Source organism: Phasianus colchicus, chromosome 40 (genome assembly GCF_987193195.1).
Source record: "Phasianus colchicus chromosome 40, bPhaCol1.hap1.1, whole genome shotgun sequence".
In the NCBI taxonomy this organism is placed as follows: Eukaryota; Metazoa; Chordata; class Aves; order Galliformes; family Phasianidae; genus Phasianus; species Phasianus colchicus.
The window spans coordinates 1,064,055-1,081,346 of record NC_143475.1 but is presented as its reverse complement, the minus strand read 5'-3'; the positions used below and the strand labels follow the sequence as shown (position 1 = coordinate 1,081,346).

Sequence of the window (17,292 nt, the reverse complement as noted above, 5' to 3'; positions counted from 1 at the left end):
TTTTTGGGTCTCATTTTGCAAAGAAAAATCCCAACATTTGGGTCTCATTTTTTGGGGGAAAAAAAAACAATATTTGGTTCCTCGTTTTTGGGGGGAAATACCCCAAAATTTGGGTCTTCATTTTGGGGAGAGAAACCCCAATTTGGGGGGAAAAACCCCAATATTTGGGTCTCATTTTGGGGGGGAAAAATGCAATATTTGGTTCCTCGTTTTTGGGGTCTTCATTTTGGGGGCAGAGACCCCAATTTTGGGGGAGAAACCCTAAGATTTCAGTCCCATATTTTGAGGGGAAAAACCCCAATATCTGGATTTCATTTTGGGGAATAAAAAAACACCCAAAACAACCCCCCCCACACACCCCAAAATCCAATTTTGGGGTAACAAACCCCCCCAAACTCCCCCCCCAACCCCCAAATCCCCCTTTTGGGGTCACAACCCCCCCCCAATTCTCCCCCCCAACCCCCAAATCCCCCTTTTGGGGTCACAACCCCCCCCTCCAACCCCAAATCCCCCTTTTGGGGTCACAAACCCCCCAACTTCCGCCCCCCCAACCCCAAAATCCCCCTTTTAGGGTCACAAACCCCCCCCCCAAGCCCCAAATCCCCCTTTTAGGGCAACAAACCCCCCATTAACCCCCCCCCAACCCCCAAACCCACTTTTGGGGTCACAAACCCCCATTAACCCCCCCCTCCAACCCCAAAACCCCCTTTTGGGGTAACAAACCCCCCCAACTTCTCCCCCCCAAACCCCCAAATCCCCCTTTTAGGGTCACAACCCCCCCCCGATTCTCCCCCCCAACCCCCAAACCCCCTTTTAGGGTCACAAACCCCCCCCAATTCCCCCCCCAACCCCCAAATCCCCCTTTTGGGGTCACAACCCCCCCCCCCAACCCCCAAATCCCCCTTTTAGGGTCACAAACCCCCCATTAACCCCCCCCTCCAACCCCAAATCCCCCTTTTGGGGTCACAAACCCCCCCAACCTCCCCCCCCCAACCCCAAATCCCCCTTTTAGGGTCACAACCCCCCCCATTAACCCCCCCCTCCAACCCCAAAATCCCCCTTTTAGGGTCACAAACCCCCCCCAATTCCCCCCCCCAACCCGAAAATCCCCCTTTTAGGGTCACAACCCCCCCCCCCAACCCCCAAATCCCCCTTTTAGGGTCACAACCCCCCCCCAATTCCCCCCCCCCAACCCCCAAATCCCCCTTTTGGGGTCACAACCCCCCCCCCCAACCCCCAAATCCCCCTTTTAGGGTCACAACCCCCCCCCATTTCCCCCCCCCAACCCCCAAATCCCCCTTTTAGGGTCACAACCCCCCCCCATTTCCCCCCCCCCAACCCCCAAATCCCCCTTTTAGGGTCACAACCCCCCCCATTAACCCCCCCTCCAACCCCAAAATCCCCCTTTTAGGGTCACAAACCCCCCCCAATTCCCCCCCCCAACCCGAAAATCCCCCTTTTAGGGTCACAACCCCCCCCCCCAACCCCCAAATCCCCCTTTTAGGGTCACAACCCCCCCCCCCCCAACCCCCAAATCCCCGTTTTGGGGTCACAACCTCCCCCCAATTCTCCCCCCCAACCCCAAATCCCCCTTTTAGGGTCACAACCCCCCCCAACCTCCCCCCCCCAACCCCAAATCCCCCTTTTAGGGTCACAACCCCCCCCATTAACCCCCCCTCCAACCCCAAAATCCCCCTTTTAGGGTCACAAACCCCCCCCAATTCCCCCCCCCAACCCGAAAATCCCCCTTTTAGGGTCACAACCCCCCCCCCCAACCCCCAAATCCCCCTTTTAGGGTCACAACCCCCCCCCAATTCCCCCCCCCCCAACCCCCAAATCCCCCTTTTGGGGTCACAACCCCCCCCCCCAACCCCCAAATCCCCCTTTTAGGGTCACAACCCCCCCCCATTTCCCCCCCCCAACCCCCAAATCCCCCTTTTAGGGTCACAACCCCCCCCCATTTCCCCCCCCCCAACCCCCAAATCCCCCTTTTAGGGTCACAACCCCCCCCCAATTCTCCCCCCGAACCCCCAAATCCCCCTTTTGGGGTCACAACCCCCCCCATTTCCCCCCCCCAACCCCCAAATCCCCCTTTTGGGGTCACAACCCCCCCCCCCAACCCCCAAATCCCCCTTTTAGGGTCACACCCCCCCCCCACCCCCCCCCGTTCCTTTAGGAACACCCCATAACCGCAACCCGGGGTGTGGCAATGAAGGGATGAATGATGTCACCCCAACAGCATCACCCCATTAAACCTGTCCCCCCCCCCCCCCGCCCCCCCCCTTCCACCCCTCCCCCTTCCCCCCCCCTCCCCCCCCAACCCCCACACCACCTCGTAGTGGGGTTGCAATAGGATTTCTGCGCCCTGACGGACGGACGGACGGACGGACAGACGGACGGACACGGCCCTTGGGTGTCGTCGTTCCCCCCCCCCCCTCCCCCCCCCCCAAAAAAGCCATGACCCGACACAACCCCGCACGCCTCTGCCTCATCTTCCTCCTGGGGGGTGAGTGGAATTGGGGGGGGGGGGTCCCTAAACATGGGGGGGGGGGGGTCCCTAAAAGAGGGTAGAGTGGGGGAGGGGTTCATGGGGGTCCCTAAGGGAGGGAGGGGGGGATGGGGGGGTCCCTAAAGGAGGGGGGGGGGGGGGGGTCCCATAGAGGCTTCCAAGGGGGGGTGGAACTGGGGGGGGGGGGGGGTTCATGAGGGTCCTTAAGGGTGGGGGTGGGGTGGGGGGGTCCCTAAACATGGGGGGGGTGCATAAATGGGGGGGGGGGTGAGAGGGTGGGAGGTCCTGTGGGGGTCTCTAAAGGAGGAGGTGGGGGTGATGGGGGGGTTCTATGGGGGTCCTGGAGGGGAGGGGGGGGCAGGGGGGTCCATAAATAGGGGGGGGGGTTCTGGGGGGGGTCCCAAAAGGAGGAGGTGGGGGTGATGGGGGGGGTCCTATGGGGGTCTCCGAGGGAAGGGGGGGTCCCATAGATGTTCCCAAGGGGGGTGGGGGGGGGGGGAGGGGGTTCTATGGGGGTCCCGGGGGGGTAGGGGGGGCCCATAAATGGGGGGGGTTCTGGGGGGGTCTCCAAAGGTGGAGGTGGGGGTGAAGGGGGGGTCCTATGGGGGTCTCCAAGGGAGGGGGGGGGTCCCTAAAGGAGGGAGGGGTGGGGGGGTCCCATAGAGGCTTCCAAGGGGGGGTGGAACTGGGGGGGGGGTTCATGAGGGTCCTTAAGGGTGGGGGTGGGGTGGGGGGGTCCCTAAACATGGGGGGGGTGCATAAAATGGGGGGGGGGTGAGAGGGTGGGGGGTCCTGTGGGGGTCTCTAAAGGAGGAGGTGGGGGTGATGGGGGGGGTCTATGGGGGTCCTGGAGGGGAGGGGGGGCAGGGAGGTCCATAAATAGGGGGGGGGTTCTGGGGGGGGATCCCAAAAGGAGGAGGTGGGGGTGATGGGGGGGGTCTATGGGGGTCCCGGAGGGAGGGGGTGGGGTGGGGGTTCCCTAAAGGAGGGAGGGGTGGGGGGGTCCCATAGAGATTCCCAAGAGGGGGTGGAACTGGGGGGGGGGTCCCTAAACATGGGGGGGGGGGGTGCATAAATGGGGGGGGGGTGAGAGGGTGGGGGGTCCTGTGGGGGTCTCTAAAGGAGGAGGTGGGGGTGATGGGGGGGTCCTATGGGGGTCTCCGAGGGAGGGGGGGTCCCGAAAGGAGGGAGGGGGTGGGGGTGGGGGGGGTCCCAGGGGGTCCCAGGGGGTCCCTAAGGGAGGGGGTGGGGGTGGGGGGTCCCAGGGGGTCCCTAAGGGAGGGGGTGGGGGTGGGGGGGGTCCCAGGGGGTCCCAGGGGGTCCCTAAGGGAGGGGGTGGGGGGTCCCAGGGGGTCCCTAAGGGAGGGGGTGGGGGTGGGGGGGGTCCCAGGGGGTCCCAGGGGGTCCCTAAGGGAGGGGGTGGGGGTGGGGGGGGTCCCAGGGGGTCCCAGGGGGTCCCTAAGGGAAGGGGTGGGGGTGGGGGTGGGGGGTCCCAGGGGGTCCCTAAGGGAGGGGGTGGGCGTGGGGGGGGTCCTATGGGGGTCCCGGAGGAAGGCGTGGGTGTTGGGGGGGTCCTATGGGGTTCCCCAAAAAAGGGGGAGGGGGGGGGGGTCCCATGAGGGTCCCCGAGGGAGGGAGTGGGGGTGGGGGGGTCCCATGGGGGTCCCTAAAGGAGGGGGAGGTGGGGGGGGGTCCCATGGGAGTCACTGAGGAGGGGAGAGGGTGAGGGGGTTCCCATAGGGAGGGCTGGGGGTCTGTGGGGTCAGTGGGACTCCATGGGGTCTGTATGGGGTCTGTATGGGGTCAGTGGGGCTCTGTGGGGTTTGTAGGGTCTCTATGGGGTCTCTATGGGGTCAGTGGGGTTCTGTGGGGTCTGTAGGGTCTCTATGGGGTCTCTATGGGGTCTTTATAGGGTCTCTATGGGGTCAGAAGGGCTCTATGGGGTCTCTGTGGGGTCAGTGGGGCTCTGTGGGGTCTGTAGGGTCTCTATGGGGTCTGTATGGGGTCAGTGGGGCTCTGTGGGGTCTGTAGGGTCTCTATGGGGTTTCTATGGGGTCTCTATGGGGTCAGTGGGACTCCATGGGGTCTGTATGGGGTCAGTGGGGCTCTGTGGGGTCTGTAGGGTCTCTATGGGGTTTCTATGGGGTCTCTATGGGGTCAGTGGGACTCCATGGGGTCTGTATGGGGTCAGTGGGGCTCTGTGGGGTCTGTAGGGTCTCTATGGGGTTTCTATGGGGTCTCTATGGGGTCAGTGGGACTCCATGGGGTCTGTATGGGGTCAGTGGGTCTCTGTGGGGTCTGTAGGGTCTCTATGGGGTCTCTATGGGGTCAGTGGGACTCCATGGGGTCTCTATGGGGTCAGTGGGGCTCTGTGGGGTCAGTGGGTCTCTGTGGGGTCTGTAGGGTCTCTATGGGGTTTCTATGGGGTCTCTATGGGGTCAGTGGGACTCCATGGGGTCTGTATGGGGTCAGTGGGGCTCTGTGGGGTCTGTAGGGTCTCTATGGAGTCTCTATGGCGTTTCTATGGGGTCTCTATGGAGTCAGTGGGACTCTATGGGGTCTGTATGGGGTCAGTGGGGCTCTGTGGGGTTTGTAGGGTCCCTATGGGGTTTCTATGGGGTCTCTATGGGGTCAGTGGGACTCCATGGGGTCTGTATGGGGTCAGTGGGGCTCTGTGGGGTTTGTAGGGTCTCTATGGGGTCTCTATGGGGTCTCTATGGGGTCAGAAGGGCTCTATGTTGTCTCTGTGGGGTCAGTGGGGCTCTGTGAGGTCTGTAGGGTCTCTATGGGGTCTCTATGGGGTCAGTGGGTTTCTATGGGGTCTCTATGGGGTCGGTGGAGCTCTGTGAGGTCAGTGGGACTCTATGGCGTCTCTATGGGGTTTCAATGGGGTCAGATGGGCTCTATGGGATCTCTATGGGGTCTCTATGGGGTCTCTATGGGGTCAGTGGGGCTCCCTGGGGTCTGCAGGGTCTCTATGGGGTCTCTATGGGGTTTCTATGGGGTCTCTATGGAGTCAGTGGGACTCTATGGGGTCTGTATGGGGTCAGTGGGGCTCTGTGGGGTTTGTAGGGTCCCTATGGGGTTTCTATGGGGTCTCTATGGGGTCAGTGGGACTCCATGGGGTCTGTATGGGGTCAGTGGGTCTCTGTGGGGTCTGTAGGGTCTCTATGGGGTCTCTATGGGGTCAGTGGGACTCCATGGGGTCTCTATGGGGTCAGTGGGGCTCTGTGGGGTCAGTGGGTCTCTGTGGGGTCTGTAGGGTCTCTATGGGGTGTCTATGGGGTCAGTGGGGTTCTATGGGGCCTCTATGGGGTCGGTGGAGCTCTGTGGGGACGAGGATGTGTGTCACCCCAAAAAGGGGACATCAGTGTGGGGGTGACAAGAAGGGGGACCCCAATGTGGGGGTGACACCAACAACGGGACACGGCCGACCCCAAAGTCACCCCACCTTCAAAGGGACCCAAATGTCCCCCCCCCCCCCCCAGGAACACCCAAACGTCCCCAAATGTCACCCCAAAAAACACCCCAATGTCCCCAAAAGACCCCAGTGTCCCCAAAAGACCCCAATGTTCCCAAAGGGACCCCAATGTCCCCAAAAGGACCCCAATGTCCCCAAAGGGACCCCAATGTCCCCCCCAAAACACCCCAATGTCCCCCAAAGGACCCCAATGTCCCCAATGGGACCCCAGTGTCCCCCCCAAAACACCCCAATGTCCCCAAAAGGACCCCAGTGTCCCCAAAGGGACCCCAATGTCCCCCCCCAAAACACCCCAATGTCCCCAAAATGACCCCAGTGTCCCCAAAGGGACCCCAATGTCCCCCCCAAAACACCCCAATATCCCCAAAGGGACCCCAATGTCCCCAAAAGGGACCCCAATGTCCCCCCCCAAAACACCCCAATGTCCCCAAAAGGACCCCAGTGTCCCCAAAGAGACCCCAATGTCCCCTCCCCAAAACACCCCAATGTCCCCAAAAGGACCCCAGTGTCCCCAAAGAGACCCCAATGTCCCCAAAAGGGCCCCAATGTCCCCAAAGGGACCCCAGTGTCCCCCCCAAAACACCCCAATGTCCCCAAAAGGACCCCAATGTCCCCAAAGGGACCCCAATGTCCCCAGAGGGACCCGAATGCCCCCCCCAGAACACCCCAGTGTCCCCAAAAGGACCCCAGTGTCCCCAAAGGGACCCCAATGTCCCCAAGGAGACCCCAATGTCCCCAAAGAGAACCCAGTGTCCCCAGAGAAACCCCAATGTCCCCAAAAGGACCCCAATGTCCCCAAAGAGAACCCAATGTCCCCCAAAAGGACCCCAGTGTCCCCCCCCAAAGCACCCCAATGTCCCCAAAGGGACCCCAATGTCCCCAAAAGGGACCCCAATGTCCCCCCCCAAAACACCCCAATGTCCCCAAAATGACCCCAATGTCCCCAAAGGGACTCCAATGTCCCCCCCCCAAAACACCCCAATGTCCCCAAAAGGACCCCAGTGTCCCCAGAGAGACCCCAATGTCCCCAAAGGGAACCCAATGTCCCCAAAGAGAACCCAGTGTCCCCAAAGGGACCCCAATGTCCCCAAAGGGAACCCAGTGTCCCCCCCCAAAGGGACCCCAATGTCCCCAAAGAGAACCCAGTGTCCCCAAAGTGACCCCAATGTCCCCCAAAAGACCCCAATGTCCCCCCCCCAGAACACCCCAATGTCCCCAAAGGGACCCCAATGTCCCCCCCCAAAACACCCCAATGTGCCCAAAGGGACCCCAATGTCCCCAAAGAGAACCCAGTGTCCCCCAAAAGGACCCCAATGTCCCCCCCCAAAACACCCCAATGTCCCCAAAAGGACCCCAGTGTCCCCAAAGGGACCCCAATGTCCCCCCCCAAAACACCCCAATGTCCCCAAAAGGACCCCAATGTCCCCAAAGGGACCCCAATGTCCCCCCCCAAAACACCCCAATGTCCCCAAAGGGACCCCTATGTCCCCAAAGGGACCCCAATGTCCCCCCCCAAAACACCCCAATGTCCCCAAAAGGACCCCAATGTCCCCAAAGGGACCCCAATGTCCCCAAAGAGAACCCAGTGTCCCCCAAAAGGACCCCAATGTCCCCCCCCAAAACACCCCAATGTCCCCAAAGGGACCCCAATGTCCCCAAAAGGAACCCAATGTCCCCAGATGTCCCCACAGGAACCCAAAGAATGTCCCCAATGTCCGTCCCCCCCCCCCCCCGCCCTTAGGAACACCCCAATGCCCCCGGGAGGAGGACAGACAGACAGACAGACAGACAGACAGACAGACGGACGCCGTGCGTCCACCCCGACCGGTCAGACAGGAAATTCGGGCATCCCAACCCCAAAAAAACAGCGGGGTGTGGGGTGGGGTGGGGGGGGGTAACTCAGCTTTGGGGTCCCATTTTGGGGAGGGGGAGGGGAGGAGGAGGAGGGGGGGGGGGGATCCCACATTTGGTGTCAACCCCCCCCCCCCCCAAACAACCCCAAATTGGGGTCGTAACCCCTCCTATCCCCCCCTACAGCTGCACAGGTTTGGGCTGATCCCACTGGAACAGGTAAGGGGGGAGAAAAACCCCAAAATCTGGGATGTCAGTTTTGGGGAGAAAAACCCCAAAATCAGGGATGTCGGTTTTGGGGAGAAAAACCCCAAAATCTGGGTCTTCATTTTTGGGGTGAAAACTCCAATATTGGGGTCCCTTCTGGGGGAAAACCCCAAAATCTGGGTCCTCATTTTTGGGGAGAAAAAACCCAAAATGTGGGTCCTCGTTTTTGGGGTGAAAAGCTCCAATATTGGGGTCCCTTCTGGAGGGAAAACCCCAAAATCTGGGTCCTCATTTTTGGGGAGAAAAAACCCAAAATGTGGGTCCTCGTTTTTGGGGTGAAAAGCTCCAATATTGGGACCCTTCTGGACAGAAAAACCCCAATATTGGGGTCTATTTTGGAGGGGAAAAACCCCAAAATGTGGGTCCTCATTTTTGGGGTGAAAAGCTGCAATATTGGGGTCCCTTCTGGAGGGAAAACCCCAAAATCTGGGTTCAGTTTTGGGGAGAAAAACCCCAAAATCTGGGTCTTCAATTTTGGGGTGAAAAACTCCAATATTGGGTCCCTTCTGGAGGGAAAAACCCCAATATTGGGGTCTATTTTGGAGGGGAAAAACCCCAAAATGTGGGTCTTCATTTTTGGGGTGAAAAGCTCCAATATTGGGGTCCTTTCTGGAGGGAAAACCCCAAAATCTGGGTTCAGTTTTGGGGAGAAAAACCCCAAAATTTGGGTCCTCATTTTTGGGGTGAAAAGCTCCAATATTGGGTCCTTCTGGAGGGAAAAACCCCAAAATCTGGGTCCATATTGGAGGGGAAAAACCCCAAAATGTGGGTCCTCATTTTTGGGGTGAAAAGCTCCAATATTGGGGTCCCTTCTGGAGGGAAAAACCCCAAAATCTGGGTCCTCATTTTTGGGGAGAAAAAACCCAAAATGTGGGTCCTCGTTTTTGGGGTGAAAAGCTCCAATATTGGGACCCTTCTGGACAGAAAAACCCCAATATTGGGGTCTATTTTGGAGGGGAAAAACCCCAAAATGTGGGTCTTCATTTTGGGGTGAAAAGCTGCAATATTGGGGTCCCTTCTGGAGGGAAAACCCCAAAATCTGGGTCCATATTGGAGGGGAAAAACCCCAAAATGTGGGTCCTCATTTTTGGGATGAAAAGCTCCAATATTGGGGTCCCTTCTGGAGGGAAAAACCCCAATATTGGGGTCTATTTTGGAGGGGAAAATCCCCAAAATCTGGGTCCTCATTTTTGGGGTGAAAAGCTCCAATATTGGGGTCCTTCTGGAGGGAAAACCCCAAAATCTGGGTCCATTTTGGGAGGGAAAACCCCAAAATCTGGGTCCTCAGTTTTTGGGGTGAAAAGCTCCAATATTGGGGTCCTTCTGGAGTGAAAAACCCCAAAATCTGGGTCCATATTGGAGGGGAAAAACCCAAAATGTGGGTCCTCATTTTTGGGGTGAAAAGCTCCAATATTGGGGTCCCTTCTGGAGGGAAACCCCAAAATCTGGGTCCTCATTTTTGGGGAGAAAAAACCCAAAATGTGGGTCCTCGTTTTTGGGGTGAAAAGCTCCAATATTGGGTCCCTTCTAGAGGGAAAACCCCAAAATCTGGGTCCATTTTGGAAGGGAAAAACCCCAAAATCTGGGTCTTCATTTTTGGGGTGAAAACTCCAATATTGGGTCCCTTCTGGAGGGAAAAACCCCAATATTGGGGTCTATTTTCGAGGAGAAAAACCCCAAAATGTGAGTCCTCATTTTTGGGGTGAAAAGCTCCAATATTGGGGTCCTTTCTGGAGGGAAAACCCCAAAATCTGGGTCCTCACTTTGGGGAGAAAAACCCCAAAATCTGGGTCTTCATTTTTGGGGTGAAAAGCTCCAATATTGTGGTCCCTTCTGGAGGGAAAACCCCAATATTGGGGTCTATTTTGGAGGAGAAAAACCCCAAAATTTGGGTCCTCATTTTTGGGGTGAAAAGCTCCAATATTGGGGTCCCTTCTGGAGGGAAAACCCGAAAATCTGGGTTCTCATTTTTGGGGAGAAAAAACCCAAAATGTGGGTCCTCGTTTTTGGGGTGAAAAGCTCCAATATTGGGACCCTTCTGGACAGAAAAACCCCAATATTGGGGTCTATTTTGGAGGGGAAAAACCCCAAAATGTGGGTCTTCATTTTTGGGGTGAAAAGCTCCAATATTGGGGTCCCTTCTGGGGGGAAAAACCCCAATATTGGGGTCTATTTTGGAGGGGAAAACCCCAAAATGTGGGTCTTCATTTTGGGGTGAAAAGCTCCAATATTGGGGTCCCTTCTGGAGGGAAAACCCCAAAATCTGGGTCCTCGTTTTTGGGGTGAAAACTCCAATATTGGGGTCCTTCTGGAGGGAAAACCCCAAAATCTGGGTCCATTTTGGGAGGGAAAACCCCAAAATCTGGGTCCTCAGTTTTTGGGGTGAAAAGCTCCAATATTGGGGTCCTTCTGGAGGGAAATCCCCAAAATCTGGGTCCTCATTTTTGGGGTGAAAAGCTCCAATATTGGGGTCCTTTCTGGAGGGAAAACCCCAAAATCTGGGTCCTCATTTTTGAGGTGAAAACCCCCAATATTCGGGTCCGTATTGGGAGAAAAAATAAAATCCAACGTTTAGGTCGAATTTCTGGGGCAAAATCCCCAATATTTGGGATTTTCCCTTTGGCCTGCGGGGTCTGAAGGGTGACAACAGCCACCCCGAACCGTTGACCCCGCAACACCCGACCCCATGGCGGTGTTGCAACCCCTTTCCTTCCCGGTGTCGCAACACCGTAACGCAACGATGGGATCCGGTGGTGTGGGGGGATTTGGGGTTGTCCTCCCCCCCCCCCCTTTTCCTGACCCCATAACGGTGACAACGGGGTGCTGTGGGGTTGGCACCCCGATATCCCGTAGAGCTCGAATGTGGACAGCAACGCGATCGGGGTCGCGTGGTTGGGGGAAGCGCCGCCCGTCCCGGGGAATGGCCATGGCAGGTCAGCCTCCAGTTATGGGGTCAGCATTTCTGTGGGGGAACCCTCGTCGCCCCGCAGTGGGTCCTATCGGCTGCTCACTGCTTCCAGGGGTGAGTTTTGGGGCTGAGCCGACCCGAAATTCGGGGGGTTGGGGGGGGAATTGGTTTCCCTGATCCCGTCGGGAAGGTTTGGGGATATCCTTCATGGATCACTTTGAGGTTTTTTGGGGTCATCTAGAACCTCAGTGGGCCACCTTGATCCCTGTTAGGGCAACTAGAACCTCAGTGGGTCATCCAGATCCCCATTGGGCCACTGAAACCCCCATTGGACCACCAAGAACCTCAGTGGGCCACCTTGATCCCTGTTAGGGCATCTAGAACCTCGCTGGGTCATCCAGATCCCCATTGGGCCGGTGAAACCCCCATTAGGCCACCCGGAACCTCAGTGGGCCACCTTGATCCCTGTTAGGGCAACTAGAACCTCGCTGGGTCATCCAGATCCCCACTGGGCCACTGAAACCCCCATTAGGCCACCCAGAACCTCAGTGGGCCACCTAGATCTCCAATGTGCCACCCAGAACCTCAGTGGGCCACCTTGATCCCTGTTAGGGCATCTAGAACCTCGCTGGGTCATCCAGATCCCCATTGGGCCGGTGAAACCCCCATTAGGCCACCCAGAACCTCAGTGGGCCACCTTGATCCCTGTTAGGGCAACTAGAACCTCGCTGGGTCATCCAGATCCCCACTGGGCCACTGAAACCCCCATTAGGCCACCCAGAACCTCAGTGGGCCACCTAGATCTCCATTGTGCCACCCAGAACCTCAGTGGGCCACCTTGATCCCTGTTAGGGCATCTAGAACCTCGCTGGGTCATCCAGATCCCCATTGGGCCGGTGAAACCCCCATTAGGCCACCCAGAACCTCAGTGGGCCACCTTGATCCCTGTTAGGGCAACTAGAACCTCAGTGGGTCATCCAGATCCCCATTGGGCCACTGAAACCCCCATTAGGCCACCCAGAACCTCAGTGGGCCACCTTGATCCCTGTGAGGGCAACTAGAACCTCGATGGGTCATCCAGATCCCCCATAGGGCAGCTGAAACCCCATTAGGCCACCCAGAACCTCATTGGGCCTCCTTGATCCCCATTAGGCCACCCAGAACCTCAGTGGGCCACCTTGATCCCCATTGGGCCACCCAGAACCTCAGTGGGCCACCTAGATCCCTGTGAGGGCATCTAGAACCTCGCTGGGTCATCCAGATCCCCCATAGGGCAGCTGAAACCCCATTAGGCCACCCAGAACCTCATTGGGCCTCCTTGATCCCCATTAGGCCACCCAGAACCTCAGTGGGCCACCTAGATCTCCATTGTGCCACCCAGAACCTCAGTGGGCCACCTTGATCCCTGTTAGGGCAACTAGAACCTCGCTGGGTCATCCAGATCCCCCATAGGGCAGCTGAAACCCTATTAGGCCACCCAGAACCTCAGTGGGCCACCTTGATCCCCATTGGGCCACCCAGAACCTCAGTGGGCCACCTAGATCCCTGTGAGGGCATCTAGAACCTCGCTGGGTCATCCAGATCCCCCATAGGGCAGCTGAAACCCCATTAGGCCACCCAGAACCTCATTGGGCCACCTTGATCCCCATTAGGCCACCCAGAACCTCAGTGGGCCACCTAGATCTCCATTGGACCACTCAGAACCTCAGTGGGCCACCTTGATCCCTGTTAGGGCAACTAGAACCTCACTGGGTCATCCAGATCCCCACTGGGCCACTGAAACCCCCATTAGGCCACCAAGAACCTCAGTGGGCCACCTTGATCCCCATTGGGCCACCCTGAACCTCAGTGGGCCACCTAGATCTCCATTGTGCCACCCAGAACCTCAGTGGGCCACCTAGATCCCTGTGAGGGCATCTAGAACCTCGATGGGTCATCCAGATCCCCCATAGGGCAGCTGAAACCCCATTAGGCCACCCAGAACCTCATTGGGCCACCTTGATCCCCATTAGGCCACCCAGAACCTCAGTGGGCCACCTAGATCTCCATTGTGCCACCCAGAACCTCAGTGGGCCACCCAGATCCCTGTGAGGGCATCTAGAACCTCGCTGGGTCATCCAGATCCCCCATAGGGCAGCTGAAACCCCATTAGGCCACCCAGAACCTCACTGGGCCACCTTGATCCCCATTAGGCCACCCAGAACCTCAGTGGGCCACCTAGATCTCCATTGGGCCACCCAGAACCTCAGTGGGCCACCTAGATCCCTGTGAGGGCATCTAGAACCTCGATGGGTCATCCAGATCCCCCATAGGGCAGCTGAAACCCCATTAGGCCACCCAGAACCTCATTGGGCCACCTTGATCCCCATTAGGCCACCCAGAACCTCAGTGGGCCACCTAGATCTCCAATGTGCCACCCAGAACCTCAGTGGGCCACCTTGATCCCTGTTAGGGCATCTAGAACCTCGCTGGGTCATCCAGATCCCCATTGGGCCGGTGAAACCCCCATTAGGCCACCCAGAACCTCAGTGGGCCACCTTGATCCCTGTTAGGGCAACTAGAACCTCGCTGGGTCATCCAGATCCCCACTGGGCCACTGAAACCCCCATTAGGCCACCCAGAACCTCAGTGGGCCACCTTGATCCCCATTGGGCCATCCCGAACCTCAGTGGGCCACCTTGATCCCCATTGGGCCACCCAGAACCTCAGTGGGCCACCTAGATCCCTGTGAGGGCATCTAGAACCTCGATGGGTCATCCAGATCCCCCATAGGGCAGCTGAAACCCCATTAGGCCACCCAGAACCTCATTGGGCCACCTTGATCCCCATTAGGCCACCCAGAACCTCAGTGGGCCACCTAGATCTCCATTGGACCACTCAGAACCTCAGTGGGCCACCTTGATCCCTGTTAGGGCAACTAGAACCTCACTGGGTCATCCAGATCCCCACTGGGCCACTGAAACCCCCATTAGGCCACCCAGAACCTCAGTGGGCCACCTTGATCCCCATTGGGCCACCCTGAACCTCAGTGGGCCACCTAGATCTCCATTGGGCCACCCAGAACCTCAGTGGGCCACCTTGATCCCTTTTAGGGCATCTAGAACCTCGCTGGGTCATCCAGATCCCCATTGGGCCACTGAAACCCCATTAGGCCACCCGGAACCTCATTGGGCCACCTTGATCCCCATTGGGCCACCCAGAACCCTATTAGGCCAGCTAGAATCCCATTGGGATACCTAGAACCCTACTGGGCTTCCTAGAACCTCTCTAGGTGACCCTTAAGTCACCCGGAATCTCACTGACCCACATAAAACCCTATTAGGCTGCCTAGGTCCTCACTGGGGCACCCAACAGGGGCACCCTACAATCCCACTGGGGCACCCTGAACTTGACTGGGACACCCAGAACCCTGTGAGGTCACCTAGAACCCCATTGGACCACTCAGAACTCCGTTGGGCCATCTAGAGCGCTATTGGACCACCTAGATCCTCACTGGGGCACCCATCACCCAATTGGGACATCCCATATCCTTTTGGGACACCCTACATCCTCTTGGGAGACCCCAAATCTTCACTGAGATACCCAGAACCCCCTTGAGATACCTAGAACCCTATGAGGCCCTCTAGAACTCCACTGGGCCACCAAGAATCCCATTGGGCTATCTAGAACCCCATTAGGCCACCTAGATCCTCACTGGGCCACCCCAAACCTCGGTTGGGACACCCAGAACCCCATTGAGATACCTAGAACCCTATGAGGCCATCTAGAACTCCACTGGGCCACCTAGAACCCCACTGGGCCACCTAGATCCTCACAGGGCCACCTCAAAACTCGGTTGGGACACCCAGAACCCCCTTGAGATACCTAGAACCCTATGAGGCCCTCTAGAACTCCACTGGGCCACCAAGAATCCCATTGAGCCATCTAGAACCCCATTGGGCCACCTAGACCCTCACTGAGCCACCCCAAAACTCGGTTGGGACCCCCAGAACCCCCTTGAGATACCTAGAACCCTATGAGGCCATCTAGAAATCCATTGGGCCACCTGGAACCCCACTGGTCCACCTAGATCCTCACTGGGCCACCCCAAACCTCGGTTGGGACACCCAGAACCCCCTTGAGATACCTAGAACCCTACGAGGCCCTCTAGAACTCCACTGGGCCACCAAGAATCCCATTGAGCCATCTAGAACCCCATTGGGCCACCTAGACCCTCACTGAGCCACCCCAAAACTCGGTTGGGACATCCAGAACCCCCTTGAGATACCTAGAACCCTATGAGGCCATCTAGAAATCCATTGGGCCACCTGGAACCCCATTGGGCCACCTAGATCCTCACAGGGCCACCCCAAACCTCGGTTGGGACACCCAGAACCCCATTGAGATACCTAGAACCCTACGAGGCCCTCTAGAACCCCGCTGGGCCACCTAGATCCTCACCGGGCCACCCCAAAACTCGGTTGGGACCCCCAGAACCCCCCTTGAGATACCTAGAACCCTACAAGTTCCCATTGATGCCACCCCCCCCTGAGGACCTCTACCTCCCCGGACCGCGGTGTGACCCCAAGATCCCATCCACCCCACAGCCCCAACGGGAGCCGCGCCGACCCTACAGCCTGGAAGGTGGTTGTGGGGCGACTCCGACTCCACGATTCCGGAGGTCAGGAGAGGGCGGTGGAGGCCGTGGTGCTGCACGAGGCCTACAGGAGGGTGGAAGGCGGCCATGATTTGGCTTTGATTCGCCTGAAGAACCCGGTCAGCCTCGGACCCCGCGTGGGGATCATCTGCCTCCCCCAACCCCGTTACCCCTTCGCCTTCGGGACCCCGTGTTGGATCACGGGGTGGGGGAACGTGGCGGAGAACGGTGAGAGCACGTGGATTGGGATGGGGTGGTTGGGGGGCGTTGGGACCCCATAGATCAATGTAGGGGTCAATGGGATCCCATAGGTTGGGATGGGGTGGTTGGGGGGCGTTGCGACCCCATAGATCGATGTAGGGGTCAATGGGATCCCATAGATTGGGATGGGGTGGTCGGGGGGCGTTGGGACCCCATAGATTGGGATGGGGTGGTTGGGATCCCATAGGTTGGGATGGGGTGGTTGGGGGTCAATGGGATCCCATAGATCGATGTAGGGGTCAGTGGGATCCCATAGATTGGGATGGGGTGGTTGGGGGTCAGTGGGATCCCAGAGACGGGGATGGGGTGGTTGGGATCCCATAGATTGGGATGGGGTGGTTGGAGGTCAATGGGATCCCATGGATTGGGATGGGGTGGTTGGGGGGCTTTGGGACCCCATAGATTGGGATGGGGTGGTTGAGGGACATTGCGACCCCATAGATCAATGTAGGGGTCAGTGGGATCCCATAGATTGGGATGGGGTGTTTGGGGGGCGTTGCGACCCCATAGATCGATGTAGGGGTCAATGGGATCCCATAGATTGGGATGGGGTGGTTGGGGGGCGTTGCGACCCCATAGATCGATGTAGGGGTCAATGGGATCCCATAGGTTGGGATGGGGTGGTTGGGGGTCAGTGGGATCCCAGAGACGGGGATGGGGTGGTTGGGATCCCATAGATTGGGATGGGGTGGTTGGAGGTCAATGGGATCCCATGGATTGGGATGGGGTGGTTGGGGGGCTTTGGGACCCCATAGATTGGGATGGGGTGGTTGAGGGACATTGCGACCCCATAGATCAATGTAGGGGTCAGTGGGATCCCATAGATTGGGATGGGGTGTTTGGGGGGCGTTGCGACCCCATAGATCGATGTAGGGGTCAATGGGATCCCATAGATTGGGATGGGGTGGTTGGGGGGCGTTGCGACCCCATAGATCGATGTAGGGGTCAATGGGATCCCATAGGTTGGGATGGGGTGGTTGGGGGTCAGTGGGATCCCAGAGACGGGGATGGGGTGGCTGGGACCCCATAGATTGGGATGGGGTGGTTGGGGGTCGATGGGATCCCATGGATTGGGATGGGGTGGTTGGGGGGCTTTGGGACCCCATAGATTGGGATGGGGTGGTTGAGGGACATTGCGACCCCATAGATCAATGTAGGGGTCAGTGGGATCCCATAGATTGGGATGGGGTGGTTGGGATCCCATAGATTGGGATGGGGTGGTTGGGGGTCGATGGGATCCCATAGGTTGCAATGGGGTGGTTGGGGGGCGTTGCGACCCCATAGATCGATGTAGGGGTCAGTGGGATCCCATAGATTGGGATGGGGTGGTTGGGATCCCATAGATTGGGATGGGGTGGTTGGGGGTCGATGGGATCCCA

The 17,292-nt window shown here is 58.2% G+C and overlaps 1 protein-coding gene across 1 annotated transcript in view; it reads left to right on the top strand.

Annotated features, from left to right (window-relative positions):
• The first annotated feature begins 2,445 nt into the window (after positions 1-2,445).
• Positions 2,446-17,292, top strand: part of LOC149913221 (uncharacterized) — a 41,634-nt gene continuing 26,787 nt past the window's right edge. Inside the window, 4 exon segments of the mRNA XM_090130394.1 lie at positions 2,446-2,506; positions 8,028-8,060; positions 10,962-11,130; positions 15,603-15,880. Coding sequence (XP_089986520.1) covers positions 2,458-2,506; positions 8,028-8,060; positions 10,962-11,130; positions 15,603-15,880 — 529 coding nt within the window. The 5' untranslated portion in view covers positions 2,446-2,457.